At 34.9% G+C, this 15,509-nt stretch overlaps 1 protein-coding gene across 5 annotated transcripts in view; it reads left to right on the forward strand.

Annotated features, from left to right (window-relative positions):
- The window catches only part of PTPRK (protein tyrosine phosphatase receptor type K), a 565,097-nt gene that overhangs the window by 109,655 nt on the left and 439,933 nt on the right, over positions 1 to 15,509 (forward strand). For all 5 annotated transcript variants that reach the window (XM_036871298.1, XM_036871300.1, XM_036871296.1 and 2 more), the window contains exon 2: positions 10,798 to 10,920. In XM_036871298.1, coding sequence (XP_036727193.1) covers positions 10,798 to 10,920 — 123 coding nt within the window. The remainder of the gene's footprint in view (positions 1 to 10,797; positions 10,921 to 15,509) is intronic.

Here is a 15,509-nt window from a genome sequence, read left to right on the forward strand (position 1 = left end):
AGATGTCAGGAGAATACTAGGAAGTTATACTCAAAGCCATTCTTTTAGATAATTTTATTTTGGAATGACGATGCTATTGCTGTAATCAGTCTTATCTTGAATGGTTTATCATAGACTGTTACTTCTCATAAGCAGTTTTTCTTTGTTTCCCCAATCTGGTTAAATAGCCAGTTGAAAGAATTGGTGGCTACGGAGGGATACTTTCATATCATTGATCTCCTATGACATGTTCTTCTTTCCATTTGTGCATTTGATTCAACATTTTTTTTACCTCTATCTTTGCATCTTTTTATTGTCTTAACATTTACCAAATAATTGTAGATTCTATATTGCCTCTTAATATATGCTTTGTCTTTATCTTCATGAATCGATAGTGTTGAATATTTACGTTTCTCATGTGAATTAAGTATTAAAATACCTTACAAGTGCTCATTAGTACAAAGTTTGTGATTTTATTTGTGAATAATTTTGCTGTAAGTGCCCTTCAAGCTTGAAGGTAGTCCTTGTCTTTGGATGCTATTGAGAAGACCCATACATAATTTGTTTTGCTTTTTTTTTTTTTGGAAATTGGTTGGCCTAGCTTGTATTTATAGGACTGAGGACTGCACGTATGTGAACATTTATGTAGGGTAGATTTCGAGAAGTGTTATTGCTGGTTTGAAAGGCAAGTGATTAAAAACCAAATTGCCCCCCCTCCCCCCAGCCAAAAGTGCATTTTGCTCTGCTGTTGTTACCCCGTGTACTGTCAACACTAGATATTATTAATCTTTAAAGTTTTGCAAATGATATGAACAGAAGTGCTCACTTTTGTTACAATTTGCCTTTACTCGAATAGTGAGGATGGTAACCTTAGGTTTACTGAGACATTAATTAGGGGCAATTTGTTTTTACTAATTATTTGCTAGGATGGGCTTGTCAGATTTGCACTGTAATAATGTCTTTTATTTTATCTACTTTTAGAGCTTTGACAATTTCAAAATACAAGCTATGACTTGAGGTGAGAAGTGAGGCAGGAAAGCTGTCCTGCGGCACAGCAGATACCATACTTCAAAGGCTATCTCCATACTGTTAACTGCTTTTAATCTATTATTCAAATCTGTGTGCCAGCTTCTCACCCCTCATATTTGAAAATAAAAAATTTCCAGGTTTTCATGGTTCATTCTGAAGAAAAGTGCTTGCCTTTTATCTGTAAACTGTACAGTTCAATGGATTTAAAGTCGGTCATTATGTTTAGAGCAAAACCTGGAGGGAAAATTAAAGTAAGTATGTTAAATAAATGGGATATAATGCTTTCAGTCAATCATCCAAATTTAATGAGACAAGGATATTTCAAGTCTGTAGACAGTTTTATACCTACTATTCTTGGGAGCCAAGAGCCGCTGATATGCGTGGAGTTTGCAACAAAAGAAAGTTAACTTATCTGTATGAAATTATTCTTCCAGGCCCAGACCTCTTTTCTGCACTGAAGCATTTTTTTATATTTTTGAATTTCACATGAAATGCTATTACAGGCAGAGTCAACATCTTTAAAATATTTTTAGTATGTAAGAATAGTTGAATTGTGGTAGTTTATATTTTAGGAGTTCTGCTAGGGAGTAGAGTCAGTGGTGGCATGAATTTCTGACATATAACTGAATTTTTTTATCATATGAGCCGCTTTATCTTTTTACAAAGGCCCAGGAATGATGGGATATTGTTGTAAGCTCATTTTCTGTTTTCTAATCCTTCAGATTTTGGTCATACTACTTTAAAAATGTCATGTAAATATGAAACAATAATAAGGATCTCACCTAGATGTTTTCTGAACTAAAACCCAAACTTGATGCCTTAAATGTGCATAGCATGTAGCTTTACTAGTCATAGGGTATTGTGGAGAAATTTTTAAAATTAATTGGCACAGCATTCCTATGTAGTAGGTGGAAGTAGAAATGGAAAAGTGAAGCCAAATTGGATGTTTTTGTTTTTGTTTTTTGGTATTGAAATGAGAAAATAAGGATACAGCCAGACCTGAATCTCACTCAGTGAGGCCCTGTGTAAAACCTTATATTCATCATTCTCCCAATTATGACTCTCTTCATTAGGTTAGAGTGACTGTTGACTTACATATCACTTAATTGTCTGTGTTGAGGATTGGTTTTTGCTGGTTGAGGGATCTTTATTTTATGTGGTGATTCCACTAAATGGTAACCATATGCACTGTCCTGAGAAAGGAAATTTGAGCAGAGAAAGTTATTATAATTCAGCCTTCAACACTGACTTGGTCAGAAGTTGAAGTTTTTAAAGGCTAGTAAAAGTCTCACCAAAACATTGGTTAAAGCCCCGATTACTTCCTTTATGAGAAAGGGGGCAGAGATCTCTGACAACAAGGTCTCTAACATCACTCAATATTAATGTAAGGATTTCCTTGTGTTTGGTTGAGTGGCTTGTTTGCTGTGGACTTGGTAAAAGGCCAAACTGACTGTTTAAATGATGCTTAGAATGAAAGAACTGATTAATACATCTGAAATCAGTAGTTAATATACTGATAGAAATGATAATATCCAGCTTTTTTTCCTAAATAAAGAAAATGGCAGAAAGAACTGTCTTTACTCTTAAGAATATATTTTAAGAACTGTGGAAAACCCAAACATTGACCTGTACACCTTCTATATTACACCAAGTCTAGAAACATTTCAATAGGAAAGGGGCTTCAAATTAATGAAAAAGATAATTTTTTCTTTTTACTTTCAAGATGCACTTTAATTACCTAAATTAGTTATTTTTTTCGAAGTGTATTTCAGTCTTACAAAACCGAACTGTTGAACTTCTTAAAATGTAGCTGAGAATATTTGATTCCTTTGCCAATCTGCTATAAAATTTTGAACTCAAAACCTCAAGGCAGATCTTTGCCCTTCCTCTAGGAGGTTGGGTTATGGAATTCTGTTTTACATGGCTTCAGCATTTTGCAGAACTCCCTTCATAAATGAAAAATGATCCATCACCCATCATGCTTGAGCTGAGTCAGGAGCAACTGCTGAAATAAGCCAGAATGTGTCTGATATGGGTGAAGTGGAGCCCACCAGGAATCCCTCCATGAGAAACAAAACAAAACAAAGAAATGTTTAAATGTGAGCTTGGATGGTTTCCAGTTTTACCAAAATGTAAATATGGCTTCAGTTGTGAATTTTATTTTTCAGTACATTTACTCTCTATTACTTTGTTCAATGGGTTTCTCTAGATTGTGTATCTAACGCTAGACAAAAAAGATGAGATTTTACTGGAATAGAAAAAAATGATGAAAAATAGGAAAAGAAATTTAGGTAAATACATTATTGATCTTTGCAAAAACACCTGGTTTCTTATCCTAGGATTCATGTTAGGGCTACTGCAAAAATTGCCAGAACAAAGTTGCTTTTGATTTATTTTAATGTTTTTAAAGATAGAAAAGCCACTTTTTTATACGTGTTTTAGGGGAGATGAGATGAAAGTGAGGGTTGCCAAATAAGAGTGATAGGACAGTGCTATGATCATATACATTCTCAGCCTTAAGTCACTGTATTGAAAAAAAATTCTTTGCTGAAGTTACTAGTTAATCAGCCTGGCTTTTATAGCCCTGTCCAATAAAGAACCTTTCCTATTGCTGGCATCAAGTCTAGGAGACTTTGACATGTAATATGGTTGAAAGTTTACTACATTTTGTCCACAAAGGATGCAGCACCCCGTACTATCACCTGGGTGAGATGGGTAATGCTCTCTTTGTTGAGCAATAGCTTGAGGTTATGCTGATTGAAGGGAGCTGTACTGTATGATTCTGAAGATGTCTAATCACACTTCATTTGAGGAGCCATTTAATGTCATGGTCAAGAGTAAAGAACCTATATAGTACCTGGGTTCAGATCCTGACTCTGACACTTTCTTGCTCTGTAACTCTGGGAAATTTTAATTTTTTCTAGTATGAGGTGCTTTTTATTAATATGTTCCTTTTACATTTTAATAAACCTCTTTTCATCTGTGAAATCATTTCTATGGCTGTTTGGCATGTAATCATCCATTAGCTCCATAATGAGGTTGGATGAAGTCACATATGTACTGTCAGGGCTGCCCAGGTCTCAAAGGCTTATTTTTGGACCTCAGCTTGTACCTGAGACCTGAAAATAAGGCATAGAGACTTGGATTGCTTACGTCTGTCTTCTGGGTACCGTCCCACAATGGGCATATGCTTGTGTGTATTGGAAACAGAGGATTGCCATCCTGTTTTCTTTTTCTCATATCTATTGGGTTGGCCAAAAAGTTTGTTATGGAAAAACTTGAACGAACTTTTCGGCCAGCCCAATACTTCCCTGATTCACGCAATTACTCTTAATTTTATTTCACTTATAGAAAGAGCACCAGACTAGTGACCCATAGTTGGAGGTAATAAATGATTGAGTGAATAAATGTATTTGTGTTCACACACACTGTATATTTGACTATTTGCATGCATGTATGCATGTATCAATGTATGCTGGGTCACAGTGTAAAATATATTTCCCTTTGTTGTCTTAAAAGCTTGAAGCCCAGACTAGAGGACCTTGAAAGTGTCTTCAGCTCTCTCATATTCTCACTTTCTGATTTAGACCTCTGTCCAGCCAGACAATCTGATTTGGTTTTAGACGTAGAACTGTTGTTGACCCCATTTCCAGTTTCAGTTTCCTGGCTGTGGCCTATTGCCACTCGTCTTGATATATGAGAAAGAAAATCAAGTCATATGGAGGTGATGCAGAAATCAAAGACCCTTGTTTGTAAGCTTTTAACCAGACTGTGTACTACCTATAATTTTCAAGGATACTTAAGATCAGAGTGATCTAACCCAGTGGTTGGTGAACTATGGCCTGATGGCTAAACCCAGCTTGCCACCTGTTTTTGTAATAAAAGGTTTTTTTTTAATTTAACTTTATTATTATTTGGCTGCATCGGGTCTTAGTTGCGGCACGTGGGAATTTCATTGCAGCATGCAAGATCTTCATTGCAGCATGCGGGATCTTTCATTGCGGCACGTGGGCTTCTCTAGTTGCATCGCGCGGGCTTCTCTCTCGTTGTGTTGCACGGGCTCTAGAGCTTGCAGGCTTAGTTGCCCTGCAGTATGTGGGATCTTAGTTCCCTGACCAGGGATTGAACCCAGGTTGCTTGCATTGGAAGGCGGATTCTTAACCACTGGACCACCAGGGAAGTCCCATAAAAGTTTTATTTGAACACAGCCATACCCATTTGTTAGGTATTTTCTGTGGCTGCTTTCTTGCTACAATGACAACAGTTATGTAGTTGTGACAGAAATGATATGGTCTGCAAAACCTAAAATATTTATTAATTGGCTTTTTACAGTTGAAGTTTGCTGACCCTTGATCTAAAGTAAGGTGTTTCCTTATTGAAAGCATATCTGATGAGTGTTCAGGGAAAACTGGTAATGGTAATATGGTAATATTGTCTTTATGGGAACTCTCTTTAGTCTTTCTGGATAAACTATATGGAAACCATAAGTTTCTTTCTTCGACTTTTGCTGTTTAATATGTGCATAGGTTTGCATTTGTATAGCATATATACAGAGTACACTGTTAAGAATGGAACATGAAAAAATAAGGTGCTGTTAAAAAAAACTTGTTGAGTGTTAGGGGCTTTACATGCATTATCACTAATCCTCATACAACTGTACTGTAGCTATTATTATCTTGATTTTATTGGGAAGGAAATTGAAGCTCAAAGAAATAAAATAGGAAAGCTGTATATGTGCTTAGCCATCTCTCCATGTTTCATCTAGAAATGCTGTCTCTTTCTTCTGCCATCTAAGTGGTGGTATGTACCAGTTCCTTAAAATTCCTTAAGTCTTCTTAATTGAAGTTGAGGAGATTTTAATATTGCTTCTCTGCAAAGATGGAGGGGAGTAAATCTAGACTTATTTTTCTATTCTGGTTATTTTAGTCTTATTAAAAGATTATTCAGTCAATTGGAGTATAGCATTTGCTTCTCCAATTTGAAGAAGCAACTTGAATAGAAGTCTTACTAGCTAAATAATCTTGGATTGTATGTATTAAACATATATTCTTGGCTAGAAATGGAACTCTAGAGATGAACAATTAGATAATTTATGGGTGTGTTTGAAATGAGCTCTTCTCTCATTATTAAGAGTCATTTATATCTATCAATAAAGGTTGGGTTTGGATTTCCATTATGTGTTTCAAGTTCCTTTTCCTTTATGGAGGAGCTAGGCTCAAATAATATTTTCTTCTACTACTTAACTACTAGCAGGGCAAAAGAGTTTTCTTCTGGATCTGAAGTTGTTATCTTTTAAGGAACTCTTTTTCATAAATTTTCTTATTTTTCTTCATTAGATCTTCTTTGGTATTGAACCAGAGTGACGCATTAAGACCAGTGACTCATACTTATGACCTCAAAGGCATTCGTTCTTTGCATCTACTTGGATTTTTTTTCCTATTTGAATTTCAGTACTTAAATTGAGAACAAGCATTGTTTATCCTTAGACTGGAGGTAAACTTCCTAAGCATTGACTATGATAAGTCAAATCTTATTTTGTATCTTCAATATTCCCAAAAGTTGAAAGGAAAAAAAAATATTTTAAGATATCCCAGTAGATTTCAGAGGAAATATGAACTTTATTTAAAAGCATTAATTTTTACACTTTGTAAAAATCTGCTTTTCTGGGAGAAGACAATATTGACTCAGATTATGAATGGAATTACATTTAAGAGATTCAGTAATAAGTTACTTTTCTGTTCTTTTAAATTTTTGTGTGTGAAATGTATCAGTTTCTTTGTAATGGGTTTTGGGGCTTATACCAGTAAAATTATATTATGGTCTGATTAGCATAGACAAAGATGATCTATTCAAAGTTAGTTTAATTCAGTATTGCATGTGTCCTAATGTGACATATGTTAATCTTTCATTGTGTTGTTAATGGAAGAAAGATTATTTCAAAGTTGATGATCACTTACATGAGCAAAGTTTTGTATCACAGCTTAATTCACAATTGGAAAATATTAATTTGCCCATTTTTGAGGGTCATAAAACAGCAGTGTTAAGGACATTGCATTTGCCAACATATTTTGTCTAAGACTTTACTCTTACTTTTTAAAACCCTGTATATTCCAATCATTTTAAGAAAATAAAAACAAAAAATGATCTGTATCTTGAGCTAAATGAAGCTTGTTCTTTACAAATAGTAAAGAACCATGAAAGATAATTCTGTGTGTTTCTTGCTATTAGATTCAATCAGAAAATTAAGACTGCATAGGTGCCTTGGAGGGGAGAATGTGGAACGTCCTAGTACAATAGCTTTCAAAAGAATGTCCTCCATAAAATGTTCAGAGTTGTCCAGGGCCTTACTGACCTTTTATTTTTCTCCAATTCATCTTTGTTCTAAATTAACCTGACCCTGGGTTTTATTGAAAAGTTGGATATCAGAAGGGATTTGAGTTTAGTATTCATTCTTTTATGATTCCACAGAAAGAATCTCTGTTTCCATACTCTCTCATAGAGCTATCTGTTTAAATAAATACTCAAGAATCTCTCTAAATGCTAGATGTTTAGGCAATATAATTTTGGGGATAGGAATACTTCTAGTTCTTGTACCTAATGTTTCTTAATACCTATCTTTTCTTTGAGTTGCTTAGGAATGTAAAGAAATTCAGGCAAGTCCAAATTAGCTTGACTTTTATTTTAGGTGACAGCTTGCAAAGCCCCACAAATGGGTTGTCATAGTGGAAGCAGACCGTTGCAGTGAAAGATCTGTCCTTTAGCTGACTGACTGGCATAGAGGAATTAGCAATCTGAAATGGCTCTTCAGAAGTAATTTTCCTCCAAGGGTCAAGGAACTTGCAGTTGCCGTTTCGCTGAAATGATTTTGCTGTACTCCCTGTAGTCCTGTCACCAGTAGCAAATACAAAAACTGAAAATGTAAGGTGTTTCCTTGTTCATTTTCATCCCCTCTGCCTCAGGACATTTCGTGAGCACCATTTCAGTATTGCCTCCTTTTGTCTAGCTCAGTGAAACTTTAAATTCATAAATTATGTTTTTATTTATGAATTAGAACCTTGCTATTTCTCTTTTAAATAGATCATAATACTACATATAAAAATGTCTGAACAGAGGCGCATGTGTATAGAAGACTATGTATTAAAGAAGACTTTGTTTTTAGGGCTTTCTAGTGAGCCTTAAATGGTAAACTGGGATTATGCAAAATGGAATTAGCTCAAATTATATTATGTGCTATCTGTTGTAAGGTTGAACCAAATTATCTACCTCCGTTTTCCCTCATTACTCTTTAAACTCTACATAGCTGTTGTTATTATTGTTGTTATCACTATTATTATTAATGTGGCTTGAATTGTGTCATACTCCTGGATAAAATCCTTTAATGGCTTCATACAATTATAGAATAAAATCTAAATGTTTTATAGTATCTAAAAATGTTTCATATTTAGTTTTGTTTTTATTTTGTCCCCTACATACTTTTCATGCTCATTACACAGAATTATTTGAGATTATTTGAGACTCTCCAACATCTCATGTTTCTTAAGATTTGTTATGCCCTTGCTTTTGCTTTTTTTCTAATTTCAATCCAATTTCCTTTCTGGCCTGGCACATCCTTACTCATCTTTAGGCCTAACTCCATGAAGCCTTCCAAAACCAACTCAAGTATAGGTAGCCAATTCATTTGTCATTTGTGTTCTTTGTGACTTTGGTCATACTGTTATGATCCCTTGTAACATACTGTATTTTATATATATATACTCTCCCATGCATGTCTGTCTATCCCATTCATCAGGCCAATAATAGTATTTTTTGTATTTTTTATACCCAGTCTGATACACTGTATTAGTCCTTAACTTTGAAATACAAAATTCTTTACAAAAAGATTCATAAACATCTTTTACCAAAGATTTATTCCTATGTTACACATGTGGTGGATAGATATATTGTACCTCTTAGATTAGAATTTATTGTAAATTATAAAATAAAAAGTCATCTTTAAAAAATTCTTTTATCACTCAAGTCAGATCGACCAGGAACTTTTCCCAAGACTCTTGACTGATACGGCAGTGAAGTGCAGCAAATAACAGGGGTTGACCCACTTATTTTGTATAGCTACTCCTAGTTGTTATTGCTAATAAGAATCCTGGAGTCTAAAAAAAAAAAAAAAAAAAAAAAAAAAAACCTGGAGTCTAAAATTAACAATGGCTATGAAGGACAGCAATTAATCCCATTTGTCTTCCAAATGAGCCAATGTAGGTTCCATTGGTAGTTTAAATTTATATACGGAGGTCACTCACATTATTACAAAGGGCAGTGGAAGCCCTGAAGGTATGTGTTGCACAGCAGTGAGTCATTTTAGGATTGTGAGAGCAAAATATATTTTGAGAAAAACTTTCCCCTTGCTATGTGGATTCATTTCCTAGCAACCTCTTTTCATTGATTAATTTTAAATTAAAAAATAAATCATTTTTCATGAGAGCATTTATATAAAGGCTATTTTAGGCCTTTATATTTAAAAGACAACATTAAGCTTTCAAGCTGCTGAAGTTTGGTTATTTTAAAGGATTGATGTGGTCATAAGAGTGATTCAAGGATACCCATATATATATATTCCACTTTTGAAAAAGGTTCTTTGGGCCATAGTGTCATCTGGACATTTCTGATTTTGCCTTCTTTGCCTGTAATGCTGGCTTGTCTCTGTCATTGGTGAGGAATATAACTTTTTTTCATATTCAGATTGATAAATTTTTGATGAGGAAAATGAATTCTCTGTTTACAGAGAAGAATTTATAGGCCTGAAGTTTATCACCCTCTAGCCTGCTGTTTGGTCCTGAATTCACTGAGTTTCTTCACAAAGATCCCCATGGAAACTAAACAAATAAGCTACTTGAAAGGAGACAGGTTATTGGTTTTTCTCATTAAACCTACTGCTGAATTTTCATTAGTTCTAATCCATTTTCTTTCAAGATTAGACATATAGGCCAGTTCTGATTTTCATGAATTGAATAAACTAAATATGTTGAGTTGTGTGTGCCTGTATATGTAGGCTGAGAAGCAAAAGTAATTATTCTACTTCTGCCATACAATTACCCCAGAAAATAAAGCCAGGAAAAATGACTGATGTAAAGGGGAAAGGCTACCTTCATTTTTAAAAAAGAGGTTATTAAATAAAGTGGAAGTAGTGAGAGTGATTGTAGGCTAATCTGATCGGTTTTATGCTTCGTTCAGTTTTTTCCCACTTTTAAGTCATAATTGTGTGTGAAAGCAATCTAAATGAAGTATGGAAGCATGTTTCACTGACCTCAAACACTTTAGACCTCATAAAGCTGTAAGTATTTCATTTGCTATTATGAGTAGATTTCAAAGTGTTCTTCTAAAGCAAGAAATTTGGTCAAATTTAATTATTAACTTCACCTTTTTGAACTTGCTGTATAAAGAAAGACAATTTTCACTTTTTTCTTTCCTCCCTTTCTCCCTGCTAAAGTTGTTAAAAACTAGATTGCAGGTGGTTTGTATATTTCCAGAAAGCCTCACTATTACATATATCTTCTAATATTATTCATATCTAAAAATCTCAGCCTTACTTCTGAGGCTCAAACCACTATCTTATTCACACAAGATACGGATAGTAATTTCATTTTATGTGAACATTTAATGAAAATAGTGATAAATAGGAGTACCATTTATTATTAAATTTATGAGTACCACATTGTACATTTCAGTATAATGTTTTCTTCTCCAGCACATTCTACTGTTTAAAATGTAACAGTAGTTCTTCTTTTCCCCTTTCAGGTGGCTGTACTTTTGATGATGGTCCGGGAGTTTGTGATTACCACCAGGATCTATATGATGACTTTGAATGGGTTCATGTTAGTGCTCAAGAACCTCATTATCTGCCACCCGAGATGCCACAAGGTGAGAATCCTTCTGTTTATCCAGTGTTGGAAAAATCCCTCTGGAATGTGTAGCATTTTCTTATGTTAGGTATAGTACAATAATTTAATTATTGTAATAAACTAGTGTGGTAAAACTGATTGACCCCATCAAAGACCCTCGATGGTTTCTTTGCCTTTCCCTCAATAACTTTATATAATCCTATTTTCCTCAAGAATGTTCACTGTATCTTCATTATCTCTAACTCTGGAAAAATAGAAACATTAGTTTTTTTCCCCCCTGTTCAATAAAAAGCAAAATGGAAATGAAACCAAGAAATAAAAAAATAAATAAAATGAAGAACAAACAAAATAGTCTAAAAATGAGTTCAGCTCACTTACTACCTATTCTATTAAATCACAAGATTTGATCTAATCAGACTGAAGGGAAACATTTTTATTTCATGGTAGGGAGAGAGCTTATCTCATTCCACTGGCCATGAGCATACCAGTGGCTCTGAGGAGAGGCAGCCTGGAGACCAAACTGCCAAATGGAGAGATCTTTTATGAGTGGATTGTAGAAAAATAGGGCTGAGCCCTACTTTCTTTACCTTGACCTTGTTACATCCTTTGAATTTTGGTTTTGTGAAATAGTACATCTTCTTATTGTTTAAGCCAGTTTGAACTGTGTTTTCTCTTAACTGACATAGGATATTAACATATACATACCATTTTATACAGTAGCAGACTAATGTTTGTGCCTTCAATTCTGCATATTAATTTTGAATTAATTCCAAGCTCTGTGCATATATGTTTACCAATCACTTATTAAATTGAGAAATTGAAAATGCAGACAGGAATTTTAAAATACTAAAGATAATGAATTATTTTTCTAAAATTTAGAAATAAACAAGCATGGAATATAATTATGTATGATCCCATATATAATATGCAATATAATTATATTTAATAATGTAATACATTAGTTACTATTTAATAATATGTAATTACTTTATTATAGTATAATATCATACATAATTGGTGGGATGATTGCCTATTATTAGTAACTTAAGTTTTAAAATATATTTTCAGTATTTTAATCATGATTATAAACACTTTATAACTAATTTTTCTTATTGGTCCACACTGTGATGTGCGTTTTGAGAGTAGGGTGAATTAAATCTACTTTTTATTCTAAATTGTCACTTATCTCCCCCCCCCCCCCCCGACTTTCCGCTTTGGTATCCATAGGTTTGTTTTCTAAGTCTGTGAGTCTGTTTCTGTTTTATAAATAAGTTCATTTGTATCATTTTTTTTTTAGATTCCACATATAAGTATATCATGATATTTGTCTTCTTCTGTCTGACTTACTTCACTTGGTATGATAATCTCTGGGTCCATCCATGTTGCTGCAAATGGCATTATTTCATTATTTTTTATGGCTGAGTAGTATTCCATTGTGTGTGTGTATGTGTATATATATACACATATATACCACATCTTCTTTATCCATTCATCTGTCAATGGACAATTAGGTTGCTTCCATGTCTTGGCTATTGTAAATAGTGCTGCTATGAACATTGGGATGCATTATCTTTTTGAAGTATGGTCTTCTCCAGATATATGCCCAGGAGTGGGATTGCTGGATCATATGGTAATTCTGTTTTCAGTTTTATAAGGAACCTCCATGCTGCTCTCCATAGTGGCTGTACCAATTTACATTCATGCCAACAGTGTAGGAGGGTTCCCTTTTCTCCACATCCTCTCCAGCGTTTATTGTTTGTGGACTTTTTTAATGATGGCCATTCTGACTGGTGTGACATGATACCTCATTGTAGTTTTGATTTACATTTCTCTTATAATTAGTGGTGTTGAGCATCTTTTCATGTGCCTACTGGCCATCTGAATGTCTTCTTTGGAGAAATGTTTACTTAAGTCTTCTGCCCATTTTTTGATTGGGTTGTTTGTTTTAGACGCATTTAATTGTGTAAGTAGGTTTGTATTTTTCTTTCAGAGGTACATAACCTTATTTCTCTGGTACATTTTAATTAAAGAAACTCCTGTAATATTTCACCTGAGTTTTCTCTGTGGTATATTTAGACTGAATTTTTTATATAAAAGTGAAAAGGGTAGGCTGGGATGCACATATTTTGACTGTTTATCATCAGAGAACAATCAGAAAGATGTTGATTTATGGAAATGTTACCATTGTTAATTACTATTGAAGATGGGTAATGAATAGCTGAAGAGATACTGCTCAGGTGACCTTGCTGGTTCACCATTGATGAACAGCTTAATCGGTGGTTACAGTACGGGATGATGTGCACAGAAAATGAAAGTGTTAGAAATTCAGCCACATCTTCCAATTAATAGGACATTAATTAATTAATCATGCAGAGGAGGGAAAAAGGTCACAGCCACTTTATTTTTGCCAAATATAATTTGTGTTTGGTTTTCAGAGAAGGTGAAAGAAAGCATCCGTGTATATATTCTTCTTTCACTGTTCTCTTTTTTACAATCTATACTGTTTTTTTCATTTTCCTTCTGATATTCCTTTAAAATGCTCACTGAACATTATCTATTCATAAATTGGGAAAAAGAAGACATTTAGATTTATCTTATTAAAATTTTATGAATGATAATCTTATTTTAAAGTAAATAGTAAATGTTAATGCTTACTTTTTTCAATTATTTAAAAAAGAGAACTCAAACATTTAGCAACTCGAAAGTAAGAAGGCTGGGCCTGTGATGCAAACTTGTTAATTGAACTCTCTTTACAATACTTGGACATTGTTAATTGACTTCTGTTTATTGATCTTTTTGGAATGAAAAGGTAGACGGGAAGATGAAAGAGAGGGTGAATAAATAGATTAGAATAAGAAAAGAATTGGTCTTCCCTGGTGGCACAGTGGTTAAGAATCCGCCTGCCAATGCAGGGGACACGGGTTTGAGCCCTGGTCCGGGAATGTCCCACATACTGTGGAGCAACTAAGCCTACGTGCCACAACTACTGAGACTGTGCTCTATAGCCTGCAAGTCACAACTACTGAAGCCCGTGCGCCTACAGCCCGTGCTCCACAACAAGAGAAGCCACCGCAATGAGAAGCCCGCACACCGCAAGGAAGAGTAGCCCCTGCTCTCTGCAGCTAGAGGAAGCCCACGCACAACAATGAAGACCCAATGCAGCCAAAAATAAATAACTTAATTAAAAAAATAAAGAGAGAGAAAAGAATAAGAAAAGAATGAAGATGGGTAGAAAAGAAGGAAATTATTTCTTCTCATTTGAAGACGTAATGCTGTCAATAATTGCTTAAAGTGTTCTTCAGCAAAACTGCCTTTGTCAGGTGACAATGATGGTGGCTGAAAGGCCAGCTAAGTACGCTTAAAATAGCATGCAAAAGAATGAGTATAGGGCTTCCCTGGTGGCGCAGTGGTTGAGAATCTGCCTGCCAATGCAGGGGACGCGGGTTCGAGCCCTGGTCTGGGAAGATCCCACATGCCGCGGAGCAACTCGGCCCGTGAGCCACAATTGCTGAGCCTGCGCGTCTGGAGCCTGTGCTCGGCAACGAGAGGCCGCGATAGTGAGAGGCCCGCGCACCGCGATGAGGAGTGGCCCCCACTTGCCGCAACTAGAGAAAGCCCTCGCACAGAAACGAAGACCCAACACAGCCATACATACATACATACATACATAAATAAAAAGAAGGTAAGCAGACAAGAATAGCATTAAAAAAAAAAAAAAGAATGAGTATATCCTAATGGCCAAAAATCATATGAAAATATGAGCACCTGCTCAACTCAGTCATCAAAGGAATACAAATTAAAACCACAATGAGAAACTTCTACACACTGAGCAGAAAGATGAAAATCAAAATTTCAAGTGTTGGTGAGAGTACGGAGAAAGTGAAACTCTTCATATACTGTAGTATGGTCAGGTATAAATCTGTACAGCCATTTTGTACAGCCTAATGACCCAACAGATCCATTTTGGGGTATATGCCCAGCAGAACTGAGTACACATGTTTTCCAAATGACATGTACAAGAGTATTTACAGCATCAGTATCCAAAATAGTCCCAAACTGAAAACAATCCAAATGTCTGTCAACAGTGCAATGAATAAATAAATGGTGATTAGTCACATAATGGAATATTACACTGCAATGTAAAGGAACAAACTGTTGCCATATATGATATGGATGAATTTCACACACACAATCTTGAGGGAAAGAAACACAAAAGGATAATGTACTGTACTTCATTTATGTAAATTTCAAAACCAGGCAAAACAAATTGATGATAAAAGTCAGGGTATTATTTACCTCCAGGAAGGGCTGGCAGGGGTTGGGGATGGTTAGTGCTTGGAAGGTGGCATGAAGGGGGCTTCTGGATGCTGGTAATACAGTCTTTCTTTAACTGGATGGTATTTTCACAGGTATACTCAAACTGAAAATCATTGAGCTCTACAGTTATGAGCTGTGTACTTTCCTCTATGTATCTTATATGTTAATAGAAAATGACAAAAAACAGTAAATAAAACCAACACTCGCAAGGATACTTTGGGGAAACTAGACTAAGAATTAAAAAATGTTATAGATTAGAATGAAAGGTATATAATAGGATACCTCAGATGG

The sequence above is a fragment of the Balaenoptera musculus genome, chromosome 12 (genome assembly GCF_009873245.2).
Source record: "Balaenoptera musculus isolate JJ_BM4_2016_0621 chromosome 12, mBalMus1.pri.v3, whole genome shotgun sequence".
In the NCBI taxonomy this organism is placed as follows: domain Eukaryota; kingdom Metazoa; phylum Chordata; class Mammalia; order Artiodactyla; family Balaenopteridae; genus Balaenoptera; species Balaenoptera musculus.